Here is a 26267-nt window from a genome sequence, read left to right as displayed (position 1 = left end):
CTTGTCAAGGAGCAGTGATCACATAGTATCCTGTATTTTGGCTGGGAAATCCACCCAAATGAGCATGCAGAAATTTGAGAGGAGGAAAGAGACAAGTGTTTTGCAAATCCCAAAATATACATAAAGAACAATGACCCAGCAGTTGCCAGGCATAAGCTTCTCCCCACCCACTGGTGCTTCCTGTAGGTAACTACCGAAATAAATACTATGATGCAACTGCCATCCCTCTGAAAACTCTCCTCATGCAAACAGAACACAGGAAACATTTAGTTATGGAATAGAATAATCATCACACTGCACAAAAGAACTACTATTTGCAACATTCAAGAGCTTTAAGGCCAGACTTAAAATGAACATTTCCTTATATGCTTTCCATATTTTTCCCGCTGTTTTGGCAGATCTGAAACTGACTGGCTAAATGATACTTCATTCAAGAGCTTAACATGACCTTCACAGGCAGATTTCATCTGAAAGCCAGACAGTCCCACAAAAGTACCAGCAACAGCAAAATTCCTGTCCAGAATGTGGAGGAGAATAATCACTGTAACTGCACTGCACTATCTACCCACAAAAGTCAAACCGAAGACTACCAAAACCATCTCGTGCTTTTCTACAGTTTTACTGCTGCAAGGCTTTCTGCAAGGTACACACAGTGCAACACACTACAGTCTACTGGCTTTTTCTGTCTCACATCATCACACCAGAAACACGCATGATACAGCACTCCCCATTCAAGTAAGCAACTGAACAACGTCTTCACCTTAGTCTAGGTGAACTACAATCCCTCTTAGCCCTAAGGCACAGAAATCACTAGTACATTACAGCTGACTTCAGATTGTGCTTATTTTCCCCACATTTTTACTTAATAATATGATCTTTCTATTTCCAGAATTACTCCCATGCTGCTGGGAGAAGCCCATTACTTATGCCTAAATAAGGTAATTTCATACCAACTGAGAAGTTACCAGCACAGTCTGGCACAAGTTTAAGCACAGGATAAAAAGATTTCATTGTTTCATTCTGACTCAGCGGGAGGAAATGTTTCAGCACAAAATGGATCCTGAGGAACATTAACCCTGTCAAGGCCCTTGGGAAAGCTGCTTAATGATTTTAATCAGAAATGCATACAGTTTTCAGCTATTGTAATCATCCCAATTGACCTTTAGTCAAAAAACAAAGGGTTCAACACAATCTAGACCATAGCCACTATACAAAATTGTGCATTGCTATTAGAGTAATGAGCTCCACAGCAGAAAAAAGAAAACAAAACACTCTTAAGTCACTGAAAGCAGACATCTGCTACTTCTCTGTAAATATATGAGGGGAAAAAAAAAACCAACCAGTGTCCTATCCATACTACCCCAAAATGAATTGCGTACACACACGTGCACTCATCATCCTTTCTTCCACCTTGCTCTTTCTCTCTTCACCTTTCAGTTAGTGAAAGCTGCAACTACGTACAAGTACGTCGAAGTCCTTGGCTAATGACAACTTCTGCTCAAAAAAGTCATAAGCTATGGAAGTGTCACCAGGTGAACAACAGCATATATTTTGCTGGTAGCATGTATGTTGCTTCACATCTTTTTTCTAATTTATCACTTTACAGATTTTTTCCACTTTCAGAAACTTTCTTTTTGCCATATATAACTATGCCTATAACGACATTTAACAAACAGCATTAGAAAAAAATACTTAAGATTGCAGAAAACTTGCATTCAGAAGTTCAGTACTCCTGGAATAAATATGGTCTCCTTGCAAAAACAGATGATGCATATTACTTTTCCACAAAAAAGATACGTATTTCACTTGGGACCAGAGAGTAGCTGTAGTAAGTCACCACATGCACTTAATATCCTTACACCCATCTCAAGAGTTCATGAATACTCACGCTGTTAGCTGAAATCTCTCTCTCTAGTACAGAAAGATCCAAACTGACTGGTTAAGATCAGTTGAAGGTATGCCCACCTCTCCACTGCCAATTTTGATTCCTGACTTTCAAGACCAGCAAGAATCCAATAACACTAATGCAAAGGTCTTCCAAGAGGTGCATTTAACTGCACTCACCTGTGCTTTCTCTCTCTTGGCTCGAAGTAGTGTATCCTGGTAATGCTGTGCTACCTTTGGGGTTACACCCTCCAATTTTGCTGCAGGAGTCTGTAAGGCTTGAAGAGTCTTCTTGGTGTCCCCTTCATCCAGAGCTTCATTAATAAGACCAATTGCCAAAATCCCTAGGGAGGAACGCAAAGGGGTAGAAAGACAAAGTTCCATTTTTGGTCAACAATAATCGCAAGCATCGCTTCAGAAGAAAAGTGCAGTTAGCCCTTCCTAAATCAAGTAACAGCTGAGAACCGTAATATTTTTAACAGAAAACATTATTTACTAGTAAGGAAACCAAGACTATTTCTCCACCCTAAAGCAGTGATAATTCCTGAGCATTGCAATGAAAAAAAAAGTTTAAAAAAAAAAAAAAAATCACTCAGGGAGACCACATGCAGGGACAAAACTGCATCCTCAGACACCCAGCTCAGAGCTTCTAGAAGAGAATTTTCTAAGCCCAAATGGCCAGAGTTCACAATATTCCAAGGTTCTGGTTCTCCAGAAAGAAATCTTCACATGAAACGGAAGACTTGCATGGAACACCATTTAAAAATACAGTATCTCCATATTTTAGGAAACTGTTTCATTAAGGACATGTAGTATCAGCTGTATCATCAGAGAAGTGGATGCTATTCAAGTTCAGTAAAATTTACCATTCAGCAAAATACAAACCTTACAGTTAGCTAAATACAGTCTACATCATGCATGTCCCATCTATAGCAACCATCTCCTGAAAATGACAAAATAACTCAGGTTGAGATGAACCCCAGAGTCCATTTGATTCAATTCCCTGCTTAAAGAAGGATCCAATCATGGTTTGACCAGTGCAGAACAGAAAAGCCTTTTAGATAAAAGAAAGGAGCTCAATGTGGGGATCTCCAACATTGGTTATTGTATTCAAATATTGTGACTCTTTAATGCAAGACTCACAAAAACAGAAGTTCATACGAAAAATAGAACATCTTGGGGAAGAGATTGTATTTGGATGGAGTAGAGATCAGGGAAAAATATATGTTGAGGACATTGCAAGAACTGCATCACTGAAATGATGGCATGATTTTTATCAAAAATCAGATATGATAACTTAGGAAATGGCACAGGAAAAAAATATATATATATAGCCATATAGCTTGAGGACCTTCTCTGACTAATTTAACTTATTCATAGAGAGAAGATAAAACATATCTTTGCATAAGGGCATATAGAAAGCAGACCAAAGAATTAAGAAATTCCCCAGGAGAACAATTTTTCTCATTACAGGATTTTCTGCACCTTTTCTTACATGATATGGAGCATTAAAAGAAACAGGATGTTGTGACTACACACACTTTTAGAATTCCACTGTGACCTCTTACACAGAAAAGATACTAAGAAACTAGTGCGGGTGTGCACACCCCAACTGTGCCTTGTTTGTGTGGTTTAAACAAATCTACTCATGTGACCCAAACAGGAAACACAGTGTCTATTTGCAGGTGCAGAAAACAAGTTAACCAAGAGAGAGAGATTTTAATTTAACAGTTAACCCTCTCTCCAGTATAAGCTTTTCAAGGTGAAACACAACACACCAACTACACAAACAAGGAGTGGCAGAAGACCTGCTTGTCTCTGCGTACCACATAAATTTTAGCATCACCTCCACACTTGTGACAAATCTCTCCCACTTATAATGCAAGGCTTTGAGCCTTGCTGAGATATTAAATATTACAAAATTATAAATATTACAAAGGTGCCTTGAAAGTTGGTGTCAAACACAGGAGGTTTTCAGTATTGGTCATAAACAAAAATTAAGAACCCTTAATGAAAATGAGAGAAAAAAAAAAGAAAATTAAACCATCTGAAACAGAATGGTCCAAGGGTCTACTGAAGAATAAGTTTGTTTAATTGTACTATTTTCAAGGATTCCTCTATCTCCACTCTGGATTTTAAGTCAACTAATACTGTCTTAGCACAAGAAGAATTATTCCAATTTTCTGTTTTGATGAAGTTTTCATAATTACACTCAGGCCCAGTCTTTTACCACTGCGAAAAGATAGTTAACATAAATACTACTAAGAAATAGAAAGGAAAAACATGCAGGAGTAGAAGCATAGAAATTAGGTTAATACTCATTCACAATTTTCAGCTTGCATCAGTAATTTTTTTCCTTCGTCAGTATTTAATTTTCAGTACTCACACTTGCTGCCTAGAGTGGTTTGGGTTGGAAGGGACATTAAAGTTCACCCAGTTCCAAGCCCCTCTGCCACAGGCAAGGAACACCTTCCACTAGACCAAGAACACAACAGACCAGGCTGCTCCAGTGCCATTGAACCTGGCACTGTATATGTGTGTATATACTGTACCTCTTCCAGTTCTCAGTATAGGACTACTGACCAAATGCCTGTGAGTGCATTAGTGGTGATTCCTCGACCACACCTTTTATTTAACTGCAAAGAAACAGGTTTCCATGCCCCAGGTCAGTAAGCCCTGTAGGGAAACCCTGAGCAGTGCGATTGCAGGACACAACACACACAGTACAGTTGAAGGATTAACTGCAGAAGCATGGTCATGATGAGAGCTCAAATATCAGTGTCCCCACACCCAGAGAGCTGGAGTCTCATCAGTGATCTGTGTTAAACACTTGTAAACTCCAGAGGGTTTTTGCACATCTTCCCATTAGGGAACTAAATACCGGGAACTAAACTGGGGAATGGAAGGTAAAAAGACCAATGCAGATTCAAGGAAAAGGAATAAAAGGAAGAAGAGGAAAACCTGAACAGGGAAAAATCTGCAGTCAAAGAAGGATAAGACTTCCAAGAATAGTATCTTCTACTGAACAGAGCAAATTAGGAAGGAGGATGGAGCACTCCAAGACAAGGCCACAACTAAATGAGAGATTTTGGTAATACTAGCTTTCATTAAATTTGGGGAATTGAAGCAAAATGAGAAGATTCTAGACTAATCCTAGACACTGACACCAGACAACACATACTCAATCCAAAAAGGGTTGAAATTTACACAGGAAGGATTAACGAACAGTTTTGAAATCCTGACATCAATACCACAAACACACCTGATCTCTCCATCAACAAACAGTCCTGCAATCAAGACTTTCATATTGCAGATCACCCAGCCTTGTCCACAACTAAGATGTTGTGACAACTACAAGTCAATAACTTTTTGTATTGACACACACCTAATTTTAGCACTCCTTATAAGCTACGATCAGTCTAGTATGAGTTGAACAGAAAAACTCACTTTCATGTTCTTCATGCACAACTTTATTCACATGATCAACACATGACTGGATATCATTCCATGTGATAAATTCATTTCCTTCTGCACTTGTTTGAGCTTTCAGCTTCACCAAATCGTCAATGTATCTGTCAGAAAACAAAACCCAAACCCAGTAAACATCACATTGCAACAAGCTGGTCAGGGAGCACAAAATCCAGCATTGAGAACTCTACAAAAGTGGGAAAGGTAACAGGAGGGTTGAAAGTGAAAATGGGGAGAAAGAGAAATGCTGTGTGGAGGATGGTCAGCGCAAATGTGAAGTAGGTTCAAACAGACAAAACTGCCAAACAGAGAAAAGCACTGAAACACTGAATGAGGGCAAAGAAAATGCTGGGTGAGCTGGCTTAAGTACTAGCGACAACCTAATGGTATTCCAGCATGGCTTTAATGTGAAGCCCATGAGAAAGCATTGAGAGACAGCACGGGAACCAGACCAGTAAGAAATAGTAATTGCAAAAACAAGATGCAAGAGGCAGCAGAGATTAAATCAATACTGTAACAAATAATGTAGAAATAATGTAAAATTAAAGAGAAGGAAAATTCATGAAGTCACAGAATATAAGCAACATCAAGAACAGGTATGATTCCTTGAATTATTCACCTCTGTGAGTTCTCATCCTCAATGTTTGTAAGGCCTGTGACAGGACTGCTCAATTGTTTCCACACTGTATTCGTATCTCCTGAATCCAAAGCCCTGTTAATCAGGGCCACAGAAGACAGCATCTCTACAGCAACAGATAGCTCTGGATGGGTGAGGTGACCCTGCGTACACAGAGGACAACAAATTAATTCTATTTGCTCCATACAAACTACTGCTGCACATAGAGAACAACAGAGTAGCTGTCAGAACAGACATGTAACAAGGCAAAGGGACAACCTTTACAACAACAAAATAGAAAGATGAGTATCATAAACAAAGCTAGAGCACCAAGTAAGAGATTGAAGAACAGTCTTATAGGGCCAATTAGATCAAGATTTAAGGATTAAACCACATCAGAACAGACTGAACACCAAAGCAGTTCTATGAAGACTCAAGACAGGTTTGCTCCAAAGAATGCATTTAAGAAAACAGACAAGGTAGACCAAGTGACCCATGCCAACTTCCAGAAATAACAGAGAAGGTGATACTTACTTCAGGGCTCTGTTGCTGTAAGGTGGCCAGCTCCCTTTGGTAAAGATCTGCAGCAAATGCATAAACCTCTGGTAACTGGGCCTCTGGATTCATCATTTCTGCCACAGTCTTCTCAGCATCACCCATTCGAATTGCTGAATTAATTTTGGCTACTGCTGCCAGTCCTAGAAATTCAAAGAGCATAAAGAATAAGGAAGGGAGACAGTTGATAACAGCACTTTTATTTTACTCGAATACTTAACTAGAAAAAGAATAATACCCTAACTGCAGGGAAAGAGCCAAACTCTCAGATCCATACATCCTCAGTTAGTTAGTCTTCCATTACTGAAGACAATTAAAATGCATAATGCTCATATTTAATACTTGTTCACCTTTTTGTCTGGTTATCAAATGACTGTTTTACCATTTCAATAATCCAGTACTAAGAAGCCTCACTGCAAATTTTTGGATGGGTGAATCATACCAATTTTCTCTTCCTTTCTGCCTCTGTCCTGTTCAAGGCAGTAACACAGGCACTCCATAGTGGGTACACACTGGCTAACTTAAAACACCGCAAGTAGGTAAACAAATGTGGACATCCATGCCTAGCAAATAAGGTACTCTGAAGGTAGCTGCCTACTTAATTCAGCATTCACTATTTTCCTCTTGTATTCTAAATCCTCTCTCCTCAAATCTCTGGTAATCTCCTTTCTACCTATCACAAAGTGAATTGCTCCAGCACAGTCAGAGCTCTGTGTGGTCTCAGAAGCATCTACCAAAAATCAATCAGCAAATGATCTGCATTTTATTTGCTACCTGATATTCAGGAACCGTAAAAGGTTCTGTAGCTCAGTGTGAATGATCAGCAGATAAACCTATCTTTCACACCTCCTGGAGCAATCCAGATTTTCTTCACAGATCCACAGCACAAAAATTCATACAAGTGTTCTATAAAAAGAAGTTATTTAAGGTGGATGCAAAAATTCTATGTTTCTTAATTCAAATTATATGCTGTTATCTCCAGCTACATTGTAAAAGCTGGATAAAAGACACTGCAATAATTAAGGCAACCATCTCTCTTTAATGTTCTTAGCAGCTGTAAAGTACTTAAAGAACATTCATAATGACCATTCATAATAGACCCAAATACTGTGCTGCGTCATTTTTTCGATCACATCCATGGTGACTTTGCTGCAATAATTTCTGCTGATCCTTACTTTGCTGGTACTGTTGTGCTGCCCTGTTAGCAGCATCTACTCCCAACTGCAACTCTTCCTTCTGCAGAGGACCTGTAAGGCCAGCCTAAAGAAAAAACAGAAACTGTGAGGGTGAAACAATGTTACATTACTCATTCAATTACCTCAACAAAAATACTCCACTTTAACTTAAAACACTCTAATACTATATAGCTTCTGCAAATGAAGAATGCCATATACACAAGGAAATCAGAAATTACTTACCAGATTCTCAGTTCAGGTGCTGAAAGACCATGTATCTGTACAACCTGATCTTGTTTATATCAGAAGTGCAGTCCCGTGAACATAGCAATTAAAGGCAAGACTGCTTCCAAAATGATAAAATATTTAAGACAAAAGGCACAGTTTTGTGGGAAAAAACTCCCTGTACATGAGCTGCATGCTGGAGTGAGATTAGCCATTGTGCAGTTTGCCATGAAACAATCCATTATGTAATGTTGCAGTTTTCCTCTGAGCAACTAAAGAGTTAGCAGAACATCAAAATGGACAACACGCACCTTTGGCTTATACAGACACACTTCTTGGACTATATGATACTACACAAATACAAATGGAGACTGAGTATAACTAGGAAGGCAGGAGGGCTTGAGTAACTTGGGTAGAATCACAGAATCACTGAAGCTGAGAAAGACCCTTAGGACCATTGAGCCCAACCATACACCTAATACTGCCAAGCCCACCACTAAACCATGTCCCTAAGCACCGTGCCTGCAAGTGGTGTATGATGGTACTCCCCACAGTGAAAAGGAGTTCATGCTTACCTCATAGGCATTTATAAAACACATATATCCACATTATTTGGGCACTGACAACAGTGAAACAAGGGAGGACATACCTTAATTTTAATAGTTCTATCCACATACAAGTTAGTAGTTTAAGGTTTGGTGAATTTTATGTGCACATACATACAAACATTATACTGGCCTTTCACATGCAAGATAAAACCTAAATAATAGACAGGCTTACTGAATGCTTCAATCTCTTAACACTGACTTTTTCTAGCCAACACTAAAATGTAATGCAGGTATATATCAAGTGATTAGCACACAGTTGTATGGTGAAAGGCAGGAACAGGGGAAAAACCTCACAAATCAGGGTAATCTACACTTTTTCCATACCTCTTGTTTCTGTTGCCTATCACTCAAAAACTGCTTGAAATACCAGTCACAATTTTCTCGTAGCAATCCTCGGAGTCCCAGGGCTGGTGTTGCCAAAGCTTCATACAGTGCTAATGCATCTCCTTGTTCCAAAGCCAGGTCAATCCTTGATATGGCTGCATGTGCTATCAAGAGTAAAACAGAGTTTTGACGAAGTCCCATGGTTTACATAACCTACTGCACAGAAAGAAATACTCTTAGACCTGATAGATAGCATGTTAGGTATGTAATCCAAAAGGAAGACTTTCAGAGTCAATTATGAAGCAGTACTTGAAAAACAGGCTAATGGTTGGAAATGGCATGCACTATTCAAGATGAAGAACTGAAGGGCCCAGCAACATGGACAATCCATTTCCAAAAGGAAGGGTAACAGAAGTCAGAGAGAATTAAGCTTACAGCTATGTAGTAATAATGACTAAAAAACAAAACCAAAACCAACTAACAAAACCAAAACCACACAACTGAAAAAAACCAAAACATCCCACCAGTAAAACAACCCACAAAAACAGGGGAGTTGCTTTACAATTTTGTCAGCATTACAGAAAAAGAGGAACACAGGTTTCATTTTGAAGTACTCTTCCAAGTAAGACTATTAATATAATATGATACCTACTGTTCACTTTGTTGATGTTTCCCTGAATCTCAGCTTGAGTCAGAAGCTCTTCATACACATCTCTCTCACTATCTGAAGTTTCTGAGGCAATCTGAAGACAAAAACTAATCAGGGTTTCTACTAATTCCTTCTCCCTTACAGACCTTCTAACTGAAAAGGTCAGGATGGGTAACTATTTACCCATATAGAGCTGCAATAGGCCACAGATACACTACCTCTACACATGCAAAAAGAAGCCCTAGACATAAATACATTTAAAGTAACTATAGTCAAGCTCTGATACAGACAGCTTAGAAATATATTATTTCTAAGAGCTGTCTTTTCTAGAGCTCCAGAACATAGAAAGCAGTACACAGAGCTAGGCATGCATTATACAGTGCTCTAAAGCAACATGGACCAATTCCAGCAACAGTCAGTTTTGCTCATCATTTCATTGTTAGAAAAACATATCTACAGTGTATGAAAATAGAAGAATGCGCTCCCAACATAAAAATGCTAACAGGAGTTCTGCATCTATGCAACCCGTATTTCAGACAGCTAAACAGACTAACACAGCTAACTCTTGCCTGTTTTCTACAGTAAGACAGGTTACTGGGGAACATAATAGAAAGCCACAAGGAGTAAATCCACCTAAGACTATACATACAGGACTTAAACACACATTCGGTGAATTCCCCACAGTTTACACTGCAATACAAAATAGCAATGCATGCAAATAGTTTGAAAGAAGAACTGAGCTACCCTATTTTTAGCATTCTCCATCTTGTCTTGCTTTGCTCTGTAGAGTGTGGCTTGGTAAGTGGATTCCAGTCGATCATCAAGATTTATTAGCATGGCATTAGGGTTCTTCATTGCTGTAAGAGTGTCAGCTGGAACCTGATGGTCAATTGCTTCATTAATGGCAATGACAGCAGCATGCACTGGAAAACAAGCCACAGTCTGCCAGTTAGTCCCAGACAAAACAGCACTGTTACAAATCAAGAAATCAAGAATCCCTTATTTGAAAAAGCAGAAAAATTATCTGGAAATTAACTGGAAAGCAAAAGAATTATCAAAGTATCTCTCATTCCATCATGGCTTTGAGTTGTTGAAAAAAATAGCAGCCTACTTTCTAGTTACAATACTTTAAGTAGTCGAATCATCGTGCTCCAGAAAAAAGAAAAATACACACGGGAAAAGAATAAAAACATCTTCCCAGTCTTCCAAAAGGCCAATCAGAAAGACGGTACTAGACTTAAAAACAGGCAGCATTAAAACCAACACTTAACTGATCTGCTGATTTGAATAATCAAACAAAATGCCATTTTTCCTTACATGCAGCTTCATCCACAGAAAGTTCATTTGCAAGAATTCCCCCAATCTTGCTGAAGGCAGGCATCTGAATACCATACTTCTCCAGTTCGAGCCTCATATTACTGATTTCCTCCTCTGAAACATACATTAAAACAGTGCTCCATGGGTTTGAACTCATTAGCACTGCTATACTAACTGCTGCTAAAAAAAAAATTAGGATAGCTACAAGAGATGACAATTATCATTTAAATAATACTTTGAATATAACTCAGTAAGTAAAACACAAGAAATGAAGATGCTAAGACATTTTGCACACTTTCCTAAAATCTACATTTCTCCCAGAAACTCGTATGGGAGTATTCCATAGTTTTTCTTACTAGAAAACAACACAAGAACGCTCATGAGGAGCTGGAAACAAACTCCATTCTGAGGTACTTCAACTGTGGTTGCCAGGAAAATGCCAGGTCAGGAAAATGTACAGGCAGTACAATTTAAGATTTTCTTTTTCCCCCCAGTCAGACTACACTGAGAGAAGCGAATGGAGTGCCTCAAGACAAGTGGTTGCTAAGTCATACAACTCTAAAAGACAGTTAATAGTTTAGCATTTTATAGGTATAATCAACAGCCAATTTGCAGGGAAATAAAGTTTATACACCTTTTAACTCAGATGTGTGCCCTCAGGCAAGAGCCTCACTAATGCAAAACACAGAATTTGACACTTTAGCAAAATTAAGGAAGTGAAACTTTGAGGAGGCATGTGGACACACTACTTTGTGCTAGCATCTCCTGCAGCAGATCAGCTGGCAAACACTTCTTCAGCTGATGGCACCTCTGAACTGTCACAGGAGGTCAGAACCACGTACCAAGTTCCAAACTGAAAACTCTCCCAAGGAGATGGATGCAAGGCTTAAGCATCTTAAAACAGTGACAAAAGAGTTAAGACACTGTTACTTGTGAAAGTAAATGATTAGTGAACTGATGACTGACTGGCTCAGAAGCTGGCAAATGAAACCTCCTCTAAAATTACTAAAACTCCTCACAGCCATTAATTTATAATTTTATTTGCATATGGGATATTAACAGTAACAATCCTTTAATTGACCTAAACAAGGGTTCAACAACTGATCTAGTAGAGTATGAGATAAAGGCAGCATACATGAGTGTTGGGGTTTTTTTACCTGTGAAGTCTACCTTGCCATATAAATCCTGAATCTGGGGGGCAAGACCCAGTTTAAAAAGGTACAGGCTAGAAAAGAAAACAAGCAAATAATTAAAACTAGTCATATTTTGTTGTGGTTCTGACAAGGATACAATTTTAGGAGATATAGATTCAGGGACAGGTAAGCCAATATAACAGCCGATAATCACCAAGAGTGAGCTGACTCCTCTCTTCCCCCCTCAACTGAACGTAACTGGCCCACCACTATGAAGCCTTCACAGAATTACAGAATGGTTGAGGCTAGAAGGACACTTTCAAGTTTGTCTTGTTCAAGCTCCCTTTTCAAACCAGGTCACAAAGGATCAAGTTCCCCAGGATCATGTCCAGATGGCTCTTGAGGATCACCAACAGTGCAGACCCCACATTTCAGAGCAACCTGTGCCACTCCTTGGTCACTATCACACCAAATGAAGAATTTCCTGATGTTAAGAGGGACCCTTCTGTGGTTCAGATTATGCCATTTACCTCTTGTCACATCACGGGACATCCCTGAAAAGAGCCTGGCTTCACATCTCCTTTGCATCCTCCCTTCAGAGAGTTGCACACATTGTTGACATTCCCAGAGCACTATATGTTATCTAGGCTGAATAGTCCCAACTGCCTCGGCCCATCCTGATAGGAGAGATCCTCTAGTCCATTAATCATCTTATTGACCCTTCCTTCAACTCTCTCCAGCATGTTTGTGTCTCTCTTATGCTGGAGACCCCAGAACTGGACATAGGACTGCAGGTGTGGCATCACCAACTGTGAAGTATTCACTAGGCTGATTTGGCTTACTAAAATGGGGTTAACGTATTCACCTGCAGCCTGATGAGAAACGGAACTGCTACAAAGGAGGGATGAACCCATACAGCTGAGTACAGATGGGACTAGAAAAAGAAAAGCAACTCCTCTACATTTTGCCTGTCGTGCTACCTCAACAGAGATCACAGAATCACAGAAGGGCTTGGGTTGGAAGGGACCTTAAAGATCACATAGTTCCAACTCACCTGCTGCCACAGGCAGAGACACCTTCCACTGTCCCAAGCTGCTCCAAGCCCTGTCCAACCTGGCCTTGAACACTTCCAGGGATGGGACAGCCAAAGCTTCTCTGAGCAATCTGTGCCAGTGCCTTACTATTTTCTTGGTTAAAGAATGTCCCTCAGACAGCAGAGAGGGCAGGAATTGGAATGAAAAGGTAGTAATCGCAATATACTTGAGCTGTTCTTTTTCCTTCAGAATCTGATCTGGCCACTGCCCAAGGCAAAATATTGGCTTCATGGATCTTTGCTCTGATCTGATGAGTTTGTTGTGCTAGAAAATTTGCCCTCATCTAGCCTTCAGTTCAGCTCTCTCTCCTGATGTCTTTCAGCTTCGCAGAAAGATTTCAGAAGCAATCAGATTTCTGTCCAGTATTCCTTACCTGAGTGCATGAATACAATAGATACAGCGTGGCATGTTCTTGCGATCATAGATATCTGTTGTTTCTGGGTAGAATATCTAAAGATAAAACAAAGTAGCAGTCTGAATTGTACTCACTCTATACAGCTAAATCACATCAGCCCAATTCTTCCACACTGCACTAGAGAAACAGCTCACAGAACAAAACTCTTCAAGCTTCTCTGCCCTGGACCAATGTTTCTCCTGCTTGAAATGTCAATCCTTCCTTTTGTTTCTAATACCCAAACCAGAGCTCCCATTTTCCTGCCAAGTTCCACATACACGAATGGGTAGAACCTTTCTTTTGTGTGTGCACCAAGATACTGGGTCATGAGGTATTAGCGAGGACTTTGGTGAAAGCCAAAGGATGAAGAAAAGACTTACAGAAGAAGAGAGAAAAGAGAATTTTGTTTGGATTAAATGCAGTTGAGAAACAAGAGAAGAGACAGTTTCAAATGGAAACCCAAACCAGCACTGAGGTGCTCTGCATACTATATTTTCAGTTAGCTGGACCCAAGAGCTTTCAGTCTCAAACACAAAGCTCTTCGAAGTTTAACAAAAGAGGTTGATACTGAAGTTTCAATTATTTCAGAAGTACTGACAAAGGATGTTATTTTCCAGTTATTTGAAGGTTCCTCGCTGTTGCCTATGAGCACAAAACAGGATTGCTCTTTCTGTAAAGGCAAGAGCAACTGAACAACCCTCAATTCCCCCAGGATCAGTTCCCTGGCTGTTCTGCATGGGAAAATACTTAAAAGCACCAGTATCTCTTGTAAATGTACTGAACCCCAGCCCAGTTTCTTTAACATCTTCTCACACATTTACTTCCACCCAAACTTTACTTACATCTGAAAATCTTACCTCATACCTGGCACTTCACATCTCTCTGTCTAAATCCTTCCTCATTTCTTTTCACCTAACCACCCTAACAGCAGATTTCAGTATTTCTTAATCCCAAATGGGTTTCTGTAAGATCATCATAGATCCCAGCTTTTCCAAAACTGAATTCAATTTGCAAGCTCATGTGCAAAGAAAACCTACATCAGATTAAACTACACAATGCCAGTTTTGGTAAGACTATGCATAACACAGCTACAAAAAAACTTGACTATCAGCCCAACACTACCACAGTTACATATGTTTTCAGGCATGAAATTAGCCCAGAGAAGTTTATCAGGCCATTTCTCTGGTCAAGTCAATAATTTATATTTGATTAAGCTACACCAGGAACATTTCAAGTCGACGTGAAAATTTCAAAGGAAAATCTGAAGAAATGGAGAACACAGTATTTTCTGTTGTGCTGCTACTTTTAGCATTGATTTCTAAAAAAACTTCCACAATCGAACTGTAGCCCGGATACTGCTCAAAAGAATGCATGGCAAGAATGATGTAATGCAGATATTATGCAAGATAATTAATATTAGGGATATATGGTACAAAAGGATAAATTATTCTTCTCTTGGTCATTCTCACATGTGTAGCAAAATGAAATCTTTCAGTAAGTTTTAGGAGAGAGTTTCTATAGGTACACAAATCTAGAAATCTAAGAATTAACTAGAGTAACTGCGCTCATTTTTTTATAACAGCAAATGCTTCCACGGAACGCAAAGCTTTTCTGAGATTATTTATTTATTTGGATGCACAAGACAGAAGTTACCTTGGGGAGACCAATCTCAGACATGGCATTCAGCCACTGGATTACATTATCTGTGTGTCGGAAGTGGAGACCAGTTGCCTGAAACAAAAATTGGCAGAAACAAGAGGGAGGGCAGTAAGAAACAAAATACCACAGCTGTCAAGAACAGCAGGGAGGTTCATTAACACAGAGAGTGAAAACAGCACTTCTGCAGGAAAGAAGTCAGAAGTCTTCTATATATGCTTATATTGACTGTTTATGACAAATTATTTCACCTAAGTGCAAGCCTAGATATAAAGCTAAGAGTCCACCCACCCTCTCATTTAACCATTGTTCTAGAGTGAAGGCAGAGTTTCTCAGGTTAATATGAATTAACCTTCTGCTTATTTTCTCACAGTACCTCCATGTGTACATATTCCCATTTTAGATGTCTATCTAAAGAAGTATCCATGGTCAACAGCACTCACCTTATACCTAGTCTGTTCCCTATCATAGATTTTCTTCACAGAAACCACTTTAGGGGAGAAAAAGTTTCCAAGTTTCGCCAGGTAGACTCCATTTCTCAATCCTTCTTCCAGCTCTGTTGTAGCAGGCAGCTCCTCATTCAAACAGGCCTCCATCCATCTGGAAGTGCAAGAACAATGGTCACATGAGTGTATTTCCAATTTGTGAACACAACCCCATGCCAAACAAGTCTCATGCTGCTGCTGCTGTCATACTCAAGCATAGTATTCACTTAGCACTAGAGGCTGAAAACAGATATAACACTACCACAGAGTCTGCATCATTAAAATGCTAGTTGGCAACACTTCTGACAAAATATTAAGGAGAAGTACAGAGTTCACCAGCCAGAGTTTCAAAAGTAATTAAGACACTGTCTCATTCATGTTTCTCCTTCAGCCCATGACTTAGCTTGTACCGGTCTAGACATAGCGGCCATCCTGTCCTTTTAACTGAAGTCTTCCCCTTGTACAGGTTTATCTCACAAGCATTTCTTTACTCTCCTTAAGTATTTGCTAGTTATTTCATGACTTTGTGCTGCTTACCAAGCTCTTTTAAATGATCTCACAGAGAGCCCTTACAATGTTCACAGAATCATAGAATGGTTTGGGTCAGAGAGAACCTCAAAGCCTATCTCATTCCAACCCTCTGCCATGAGCAGGGACACCTTCCACTAGAGCAGGTTGCTCAGAACTCCATCCAAGCCTGTTCCCAAACACTTACAGGGATAGGACAAGCCACAGTTTCTCTGGGCAACCTGTTCCAGTGCCTCAACACACACAGAGTGAAGAATTTTTTCCTAATATCTAATCTAACCCTACCCTCTTTCAGTTGGTGATGTTGTTCTCAAGTCTATCTTCCTATATATCTTCTCCCACCCTACTATACATTTCAAGAACAGGAGAAAAAACATGGAACAGGCATTCCTCTCCTCATAACTCATCTTCCCTTGTTGCCTTCCATCTCATTTAATGGTATCATGGACCTCATGACAAAAATAAAGACTACAGCAAAACATTTTGAAAAATCACTGTTCTCAAAACAGAGGTACACCTCGATATTTCTTCTGTACAAGCTACTGGAGGCTGTAAACTGCAAGCTCAGCTACAATTTCTCCTAAAGATGACATGCTACCTGGCTGTTCTGGGCTCTAAAAAAGGGACCTGCACAACCACAGGCCACTTTCTAACGCATCTTACTCAGATCATGCCTTACTTGCAGCTTAACTCTAAAGCTCTTACAGGACAGATGAGCCTTGGATGAATTAAGATCACAGAAAGGTGGCTTTCAAGACAATAGGGGCCCAGAATAGCATCAGTCCATACTATAAAACAGAGCTGACAGTGTAACGCAAACAAGTCTCGTAATTTGGCTCACAGGGAGGATAAGCCCACATTACTGGCGCTGATCTGAAACATAAGCAAGTAGATGATCCTGCTTCAACCCAGTGCACTTTAAATCCCAAATGAGACACCAGTGCACTGTGGACTGCAGCCTGAACCCAAGAAAAGGAAGGGGGTGGGGGGGGAGAGGGCGCGGCTTGCAGCCCAAAGCGGGACCTGGAAAAGCAATAAGGAGTAGTGTTTACCAGGAAGAAAATGTTTCTGGGATCACCTGGCCAACATCTGTACATAAGCTACAAAAAGAAACTCAGTTCTTCTTAAAACTACTGTTTTCCCAGATTTTGCTGCTTTCCTCACAAAAACCTTAGTCACTCTTGAATATTGAGCTCTAGAAAAATGCACACCCTAACTGAATACGTAATAAACACGACATAAGTTCAAAAAGATACCCTTGCATGCCCAACCAAAGATTCCTGAAAGGACACGGAGCTACTCAGACACTGGAAGAGTCCAAATCACAGCAACAGTTTGCACAATACCTTCCCAACTACCTTACTGGGAAAACAAAAAAAACCCAAAAACACCCACTTCCTTCAGACTAGAAGACCTAAAATGGAAGTAGAAGGGAAATGTGACCAAACTATTTAATTAGTACCTTATGGAAGGACACAGAGGCAGTGAGCTGTCTATCTCCATACAGAAAGATAAATGGCCCATAATTAGAACATAAGCCATTTCAATGTACTCATACCTGTTTCAACAGGTCCTAAGTGGGTGTTAATGTAACTACAAAGCTAGAGCAATTTACATACAGTAATGTTCCCCCTTGGTGTGGCATTGCTTAACCATTTGTTAAGCCAGAGGACAAAGCTGTGTTTTCAGAAAACATCATCCAGTACCTTTTATATTTAAAAGCTCACATACTTGTATTAAAATTAACACCTGTCATCCTTAAAAGACAGAAGTAAATGTGGAATTTCCAGATGAACAAGATGAATGCATTTCTCAATGAACAGGGAACCTGGCTGATGGGCAACAACCTCTACTCCTTTTAGACATTAGGCATTAGAACAATATGCCATCAATAAGCTTTTCACAGGAACTTTCAATTCTTTTCTGCTACTTCGGTTGTTTCCACTATGCTCCCTCCCCCTCACCAGTACAGAAAAAAAATGTTTAACCCAGAATTATTTTTTCAATCAGGTTTCATCACATGACTGAATAGATAACATTGGACTTAAAATTTTACTGAAGCTAACTCTAATTAAAGTAGTAATGGCACCTTTCCAATCAGTTAGTCATACTGTTACAAAATCCCCCTCCTAAGAAAAGGTTCTTGAATACCTACATGCAGCTACTACCATCACCTGCAATTTAGAGCCAGGCCTTCCTGACAAGACATGACAATAAAAATGTAGCATCAGGCACCGCTGGGCAGCCCCAGTCTCTCAAGTAATGTTGTCTTCAAGCTTTCAAAGCAAACACTGCTCCACTACCAAGGACTGGAAAAACTTAACATCAGTCATCTCAACTGTCAACTTTTTTATTCTCCCACAATACGGAATTATTGAGGATTGTGACAAGTTACACAAATGTGTCCTATGTTTGAAAAGTATCATAGGCATATTTCAACCAGAACTGGAGTTTAGACACAGCAAAAACTTAACACTGATCATATGGCATACCTGTTGCTCTTTCACTTGTGAAAATGTTGAGTCTGGCTAACCCTGAGACAATGGAAATAGTGTGGAAAAGAAATTAAAAGTCACTCTTTTCCTCTCAGACTGATTATAGACAAGCCTGAAGAAGTAGAACTAGCAATCCGTCTCTCCAGAAACTGTTGCAAGAATATCCAATTGAATAAACAAAAATATTAGAGCAGAAAATTTAAAAAATGGACAAAGGCTCTAAGAAAGGCTGCTCATTTCATGACAGGACTACCGTGCAGTATGTTCCAGCACAAAAAAACCCCAGAGCACGGCACACAAAATACAGAAGGCATCAATAGTTGGAAAAAAAGTGATTTTATCCACCAATGAGGAAAGCTCACTTTTTGGTCATCATTAAGTAGAAGTAATTTCCAGGCAAAACAAATTATTTGCAGGGGCCAGAAATATAAATAACATTTTCTAGCCTTCAACTGTCCTACAGTTCCAATACAATGGCCTTTCCTTTTTCACACAGACCTAGCCAGTGACATTTTTCAACTCCAAGGCGACACAGTGGCCCAACACACCATCTGAGTCTGCACCTGGTGGTCACTTCCACTAAACTGTGGAACCTTGATACATCATGCTGAAGAATAACTAGTACCATTAGTATCAGAGTCTGGTACCAACACCGTTGGCTGAAGCTCAGTTGTCCACAGGACCACATCACATTCTGCTTACTGCACACCTCACCAGTTTCATTAGCAGGAAAGCTGCAAACAGAACTTCCATGTAAATTTCTGAGCTGCTAGTTTAAGAGCACTGGCCACAGAGTTCTTGATCATCAGACAGAATCATGCAAGTCTTCTCTTTGCAAGCATGTCAGTGCCACAGCACTCCTTCCTTGCTTCTAGCATTCCCCTACCAACTACATTGCAGAAGGTTGCCATCTCCTTCTTCAAGGAGCGTATGCTCTGTTTCCTCCTGAATGAGGTCTGGAGAGGCATAGAGTTTAACGCTCTTTCCAGGCGCACAGGACTGTTAGTCTCCAGTCTTTGTAACACCGTATGCCATACCAACGTCTTTTAATTAGAAAAACGAGCCTGCCTAAACCTGTGCTTTACCAACAGACCTAGATTGCCTTAAACATCTCACAGCCATGAAATAAGCAGGCTGTTTGCCCAAAATTACATTCTTCAAACACATCTTCAACATGGGATTTCCATATGCGTGCTCACGCTGTGGTTACAAATTCTTGAAACTAGGTCATTTTTGTGCACTTTAAAGTGCCTAGAGCATCAAGAAAATCAACACTGGATACCTTTGTGGTCTAACTCTGTCAAACATCACAGTGCTGACGCAAAAGTTCCTAAAGTTGTCCAGTCCAGGCTCAAAAAAAAAACAAACAAAAAAACCAAACAACAAACAAACAAAAAACCAACCCAAAACATATAATAGTTTTGCCCACAAGAAAATAAATGGAAAATTTGCTCTTGATCTGCCAAAGTCAATATGAAAACCTGCAGCAGTAAAGACGCAAAAATATTCACATGCTTCAGTTTTTGGTAGTTAATTAGCTGGTTTCACAATTCCAGGACAACTACATTTTGAACAAGAAGGACCTGTAAAGTGATCAGCCTCTCCCTGTGTTGAAAACTACGTTGATTTAGGTGGCAAGTAGCTTGTTTCACAGGATTTCTGACATACAGTAAATAATATAAACCTCCTTAAGTAATAGTTTGTGATAGCATCTTATTCATGTGGCTGCCGTAGCAGGAGAATTTGGCAAGAATCTTGCAGATGGCAGAAAACATACAAGAGGTCAAAACTCTCTGCCAAACAGAGTTTCAGTGATCACAGTATACCCATCAGTCAGAAGCTGGAAATGAGACAGTGAACAATGCTAGCCTGCTACACAATGCTTCCTACTACAAAAATGACAAATTATGTCACAGAATGACTTTCAGAATATCAAGTGTTCCACTCAGAACAACAAAACCTCAAGAAAGAAAAACTGTCTCCCTTTCCCTAACTCCCCAATGGATTTGCTCACCCTCAGGGTCCATATTTGCATAACACATCAATGTTTTTGGCCCATCTTGTCTAGCACCTGGCACTGACACAATTTCAAACATTATCATCTTTTGCCTGAGAACTCATCCTACAGAAACAAGGGTCACAAAAGAAGACTAAGGGACACCAGCACATTCCAGACAGCAGGTGTCCAATCTAAAGGAAGGTACCAACAATACTTATTTAGAATTCCACTCTTCAAAGATCATAATCACATGTCAGGGAAGGGTGGGAGGAAGAGAAGCACAGGAATGCTTTCACAGTAGTGTAACAGTCAACATCCTGGGAAACATGATCATCATCAAGAGATACAATGTTCAAGATCACTCGCTTTAAGTCTTCCAAAGCAGGTAAATCTGAAATCACACTTGTTAATATTCAGCACTTTGTTCATATCAGTATGACACATTGCCAGGTATCTTTACAACCACTAAAATTGCACCAGTAACCACCATAAAACTATCAGGATTGTAATTTGAATTATTCTACTGAGCAAGATGTGTTTACTAAAACACATTTTGACTGCTCTTTGGTCTATAATCCTCTATTTCTCTACCAAAAGCTTCATTCTTAATTTCACTTTCAACTCAGATAGCTTTGAAAAATCTAACAAGCTGAAATAGAAATTTAAATCTTTGTCACTTGCCCCAGAAAAGAAAAAGCTCTTGCCTTCAACCTTGGTCTAAAGCCAGTATCTATTGAACCTATATGTGGTAGACAGTCAGGAAATGTAGTTACACTCATGTTCCAACACCACAGCAAAATCTGCCAGACCTTGTCAAAGGGGGAAGCTGATTTGTATTTGGACATAAAAACTGAAACACCCACCCCAAGGTTTCACTCTACCTTATACTCACAAGCATCAGAAAGTAACTGGTGCCCAAGAAGTCTGTCCTGCAATCAATCAAGCAGGAAAAGGACATTCAAGCTGTCCACCCAGGAGTGGGCCATTACACTTGTTGCCCTGACATGGTGGGTGACCAGTCATCCAGTTCTCCTCACATCTCCTGGGCACTTTCTCAGTTGGCAACCACACGCAGAATTTACGTGTTACAGATAAGGATAAGCCTTTCCCCACCCTCTGATTGTGAACAGCAATGACTCTCTCTGTCTGGTACCACCTCCATGATTCACCAGCATTTGTTCACTGTGCTCTGCCTTCAAAGGGGGGTCAGGTGAAACCGAATGCAAACTTGCTGGGATCTGGATGACTAGCAGCTAATCCAGGCATTTCTAAAGACAAGTCATTCCAACTGCTGCATGTGGTGCCTTCACACCTAGATGCTTCTGTTCATGATCATTTAGCCCTTCTAGTGCAATTCCCCACAGGTGTACCAAGGAAAAGATGCATAGCCACTGCAGCAGGCCAGCACAGGAAAAAGTGGTCAGAGCAAAAGGGCAGCACCTTTTTTTACCCCCCAACAGTGTCTGCATAAGCCATCTGAAAGAATGTACTATGGCTTAAAGGCTTTTTCACTGCTCCTTACTGCCAACACCACAGGTATGGCAGTCTTTGGACTAACCATACTATTAATTTTTTTGAAAGATGAGGATTCTCATACTCCAGCAGATCATTTGTATGTAGAAGCAATCTCAAATATTTTTAGTGCAGGAACAAATGTAGACTTGGCAAGCATTCTCACAGATGGTTAAGAAGAGAAAACTTGGAAGACCACCTCAGCTCTTCATCCAGTTCACCTGAACAAGGGCATTAGACAGCCATGGAAAAAAAACCAACAAAAACTTCTCTTTAAAATAACTCGTTCTACCAACTCTAAACAAATCAAGGAATCACCTCAGAAGATGAAAGATCTCTCCGAGAGGTAACAACAGCAAAGTAAAATAAATTTATCACATCAGGTGTGCTCTCCTCTAGAAAATTAGGTGGATATTTAAATGCCTTTCAGTAAGGTTTGTACAGGAAGAGACACAGTTTCTCAGGTGGAGAGCTAGGAAAACAAGTACTGCCTACTGCTAAAAGGTTCCAGAACATTCTCATTATCCACACAGACATGTTCAGTTCAAAGACACAAAAGAGCAAAAAATTAGTGAGTAACACAGGCCAGATTTTTCCAGTGATTGATGTACTCCTCCTGGCAACATGCAGCCGAACCAAAGAGGATACTGATACTTTGGCATTTAAATCTTTCCCTCCACCACTCCCCGCCTCCTTAAAAGTAAATATGAGGCTCCTCTTTGCTCCCTTGCAAACACTGCCAACAACCTGTAAAATTCCCTTAGCTGCTCTTGCTGATGAGGATACTACTGCATTTGCCATGTTTGCCAAAAAGATTTGCCATTTGTCCTGGAGAGCTCTCAGATGAGTACCAAGCCCACAGTCAAGGGGAACTTAATTATCAAACACACAGAAATCTTTTTCAAGCTAATTGCCTCAATCACTTAGCATTAGAAACTAAATAGGCCTAAATGCTTGGAAGCTACAAAACCACTGACATTATTATACCTCAAGACCAACCTGATTTCTTGTAAATAAGGGTTATTAAGAAGCACTCCACAGTATGCAATAGCCAAGAACCGCTAGTGACATCTATTTGCTTTGGTTATTTTGGGTTGCTCTCTCCTTACATTACACACAGTACTCCTTCAGAAAGCACCATCCAAAAAGAAAAATCCTGGTCTCTGAACAAACAGTTGTTTCTTTCTTCCTGGCCTGCCTTTCATTACTATTTCCAGTGAGTCATAAAAAAAGTATCCAAAGTGAGGCAAAGATGGTGGTACTCCACCACTGTCCTTTCTGTACCTCTCTCCACCCATTTTTCAGAAAAATACAGTTCTGAATGTGCATTCCAAGACACTTCCAGTCCAGACAGCCACTCCCTGCCAACTGCATGAGATCATCAACGAAACAGTACAGGATCTGTAGAGAAATACCTCAAGTCCAAACAGGAGCTGATAAAAGCCCAAATAAAGTGGTAAGAGCTAAGCAGAAGTTACTTCAACTTACAACTAGTGATAATAAAATATTATCTATGAATACTCCTGGATTACAATCTAACACGGGACTTGCATTGTATCTGAGAGAAGCAGAAAGCAAAAAAAAACCACCACAAAACAACATACACGAAAAACCAATCCAAACAACCAACCCAAAACCAGTACCTGACCCAATCTACAACTGGAAACACCGATGAAGAATATTATAGTAAAACACCCTGACTTCTAGATAAGGACAACAAAATTTAGGTCTCTCGGGCTGGTTCTATTTGAGATAAATATACCCTTACCCTTCTGTGAGCATGAGCTGACAACAGAACAGAGTATACTCTTACAGTTTTATCTGCACTGCCACAGCTTTTCTACTAAACTGCTGTGATTTGGAGACAGGGGAAAAAAAAAAGCAAAGCAATCCAAACAAATGAAATAAAAGAGAACACGAAAAAGAAAACTTGAAGTATTAAACAACACTTATTAGTAAAGCCATTTTTATTCAAGAATGAGGCATCTGGCCCACACATAGTAGAGTAATCCCTCTATTCACAATCTTCATTTTAACTCCAAATTTCATTTCAGTCTTTCACAATCTTGAGCAACTTAGTTACACTTTGCCTCCCTTTCTCCAACTAGCAAGAATTAATTCCTGTTTCACAAGACTGTTGCACATTATTAACTGAAATAAAAAACTACTAAATAACAATAGAACAACAGTGACAGTGAAAAAAAACCAACCAAACAACGTGCTGGAATAACATTAAATAAGTACAAATGATTCCTCTGATAATGTTTCTGATGTATGCTCATTAGTAGACAGGTCCTGCAAACAGTTATAAATTGCCATAAATTGAGTATGGAAATACTAAAAGTTACTGCACATCGGCTGTCACATCAGACAGTTCAGAAATTCAAACTTTTCTAAATTTTTTATTTCAGTACAAAGTTAGGTGCTAGCCAATTTTCATCTTACCTTCTTCTAATATTTTAAAAAAACCCACTTTGCTTCTAGATTCCATATCTGTTGCTCGGTTAAAGGGATAGCAAGGCTCTGACAGTGCTGATGCAATGCAAATCAGCATGCTGTTAATCACATGATTTTAGGTGCCTTTATGTTATAGGAAAAAAAAATTAATATAAACTACAGTGTTTGAATGCAATATTGTACTGTAATAATATAACATGATTATGGGAAAGAGGAAGGGAGTACAACAACAGTAGTGTTGTTCTTCAGCTGCCTCCCACCCTCCCTTGGCTACCATCAACTTTACAACGTTCACCTTTTCAGCTTCTGAGTGTGATATGGGGTGCACCAGCTACCTTCCTCTGCTCTTAGGTCCTCCTCCTTAGAGATGTAACTTCCAATCTGACATTCTCTCACCGTGAAGAAAGATTATTAGCCCTCCCACAGCTCAGAGGGACTGTAATCAACAGCACAAGCAAAATACCACACTATCTAATTCAGATGCTGTATCTTAGTTACACTACTGGCAAAGATGTCAAATACAGAAAATCTCAGATCAAGGGCATTAATTTCAAACACACTGATCTCTTATAGTTCTTGTTTAATTGATCCTGTTAAATAAACTCCTTACCAACAATGCACCCAAGAGCCTTCTTCTAGACTGCACCAGTAGTAGTAAATAAAACTCAAAGGGCAATTTACAAAATAACTTCTCAGTAAGGAAAAAAAATTCCTGGAGCAGACAATGAACTCGAGCCTTTGCTTTCCCTGGTGTATCTTAATTATTAAACTAAGAAGTCTGCTCCCCTCCTGGCCATTTAATCTTTAACTCTTATGTTAAGTGATATAGCCTTAGGAATCAGGAACTCCCACTCACATATACATGAATAGCCTGTAAACCACTAAGCAAACATGGGTTATGGGGTGGATAGGGTTGAGGCTCTCCAAGCAGACCTTCCACTTGAAAAATTACTGCTCCAACTGCCAAGGTGGATACAGCGAAGGCTGTACACCACTGCTTGCATTTTGAGCAACACAGCTGTTGCTTCATTCTTTACAAAACTTACTGGTAACCACTGGGCATTGTTTGAAACATCTCAAGGCTCACCCGGAGACAAGAGTGAAAACTTCCTTTTTTTCTGACAAGGTGTGGCAAAAATCAAATGCCCAGCTGCTCAACCTCATCAATATCAAGACAACACTCAGAAGAAGAGACAACATCACTAAGAACTTCAGAGTCAAAGCTGATTTATTTAAAGAATAAGTCCCCATGATTAAGCAAGAGCTTAATGAAAATACTAAAGCTGTAACTGTGGAACGTATTTTTGCCTGAGTTTTTTTTTTTGCAAATCTAGGTATGGAATTCAAGAGAGAATCAGCACCTCCTCAAGCATTTACTCCAAGGCCGATGACAGGAGGAGTCCACAAGTGAAGGATGTGGGACTCCATCAAGCTTGGACAGTTACTACAGTGCAACTCATCTCTCCCTGTTTGCCCAGCATTTGCTGCTAAAGACTTTGGATTCAAAGGGAAAGAGTTACTTTGAAACACAGTCAGATCTTACTGACTACTTCAAATTTCATTCAAGTCCGCATGAAAGGAAAATTATCTACTAGTAACTAAGCAGTCTTTGTGAACTTATAATAGTGATCATCCTCATAAAGCACCTAAAGGACTACAGTATAAACTGAGTGCTCCCCGACCCTTCAAAAAT

At 39.8% G+C, this 26267-nt stretch overlaps 1 protein-coding gene across 2 annotated transcripts in view; it reads right to left on the bottom strand.

The window, feature by feature from the left end:
- Positions 1-26267, bottom strand: part of IQGAP1 (IQ motif containing GTPase activating protein 1) — a 55768-nt gene that overhangs the window by 23179 nt on the left and 6322 nt on the right. For both annotated transcript variants that reach the window (XM_010390872.4, XM_039557498.1), the window contains exons 3-15: positions 15542-15698; positions 15096-15173; positions 13422-13498; positions 11979-12046; positions 10822-10935; positions 10249-10427; positions 9508-9598; positions 8856-9019; positions 7699-7783; positions 6503-6666; positions 5972-6132; positions 5332-5456; positions 2065-2228 (exon numbers count right to left, since the gene is read on the bottom strand). In XM_010390872.4, coding sequence (XP_010389174.1) covers positions 2065-2228; positions 5332-5456; positions 5972-6132; positions 6503-6666; positions 7699-7783; positions 8856-9019; positions 9508-9598; positions 10249-10427; positions 10822-10935; positions 11979-12046; positions 13422-13498; positions 15096-15173; positions 15542-15698 — 1627 coding nt within the window. The remainder of the gene's footprint in view (positions 1-2064; positions 2229-5331; positions 5457-5971; positions 6133-6502; positions 6667-7698; positions 7784-8855; positions 9020-9507; positions 9599-10248; positions 10428-10821; positions 10936-11978; positions 12047-13421; positions 13499-15095; positions 15174-15541; positions 15699-26267) is intronic.

Source organism: Corvus cornix, chromosome 10, assembly GCF_000738735.6.
Source record: "Corvus cornix cornix isolate S_Up_H32 chromosome 10, ASM73873v5, whole genome shotgun sequence".
In the NCBI taxonomy this organism is placed as follows: domain Eukaryota; kingdom Metazoa; phylum Chordata; class Aves; order Passeriformes; family Corvidae; genus Corvus; species Corvus cornix.
Note: the sequence above shows the minus strand (reverse complement) of the source record. Positions and strands in the feature narration are given on the sequence as shown.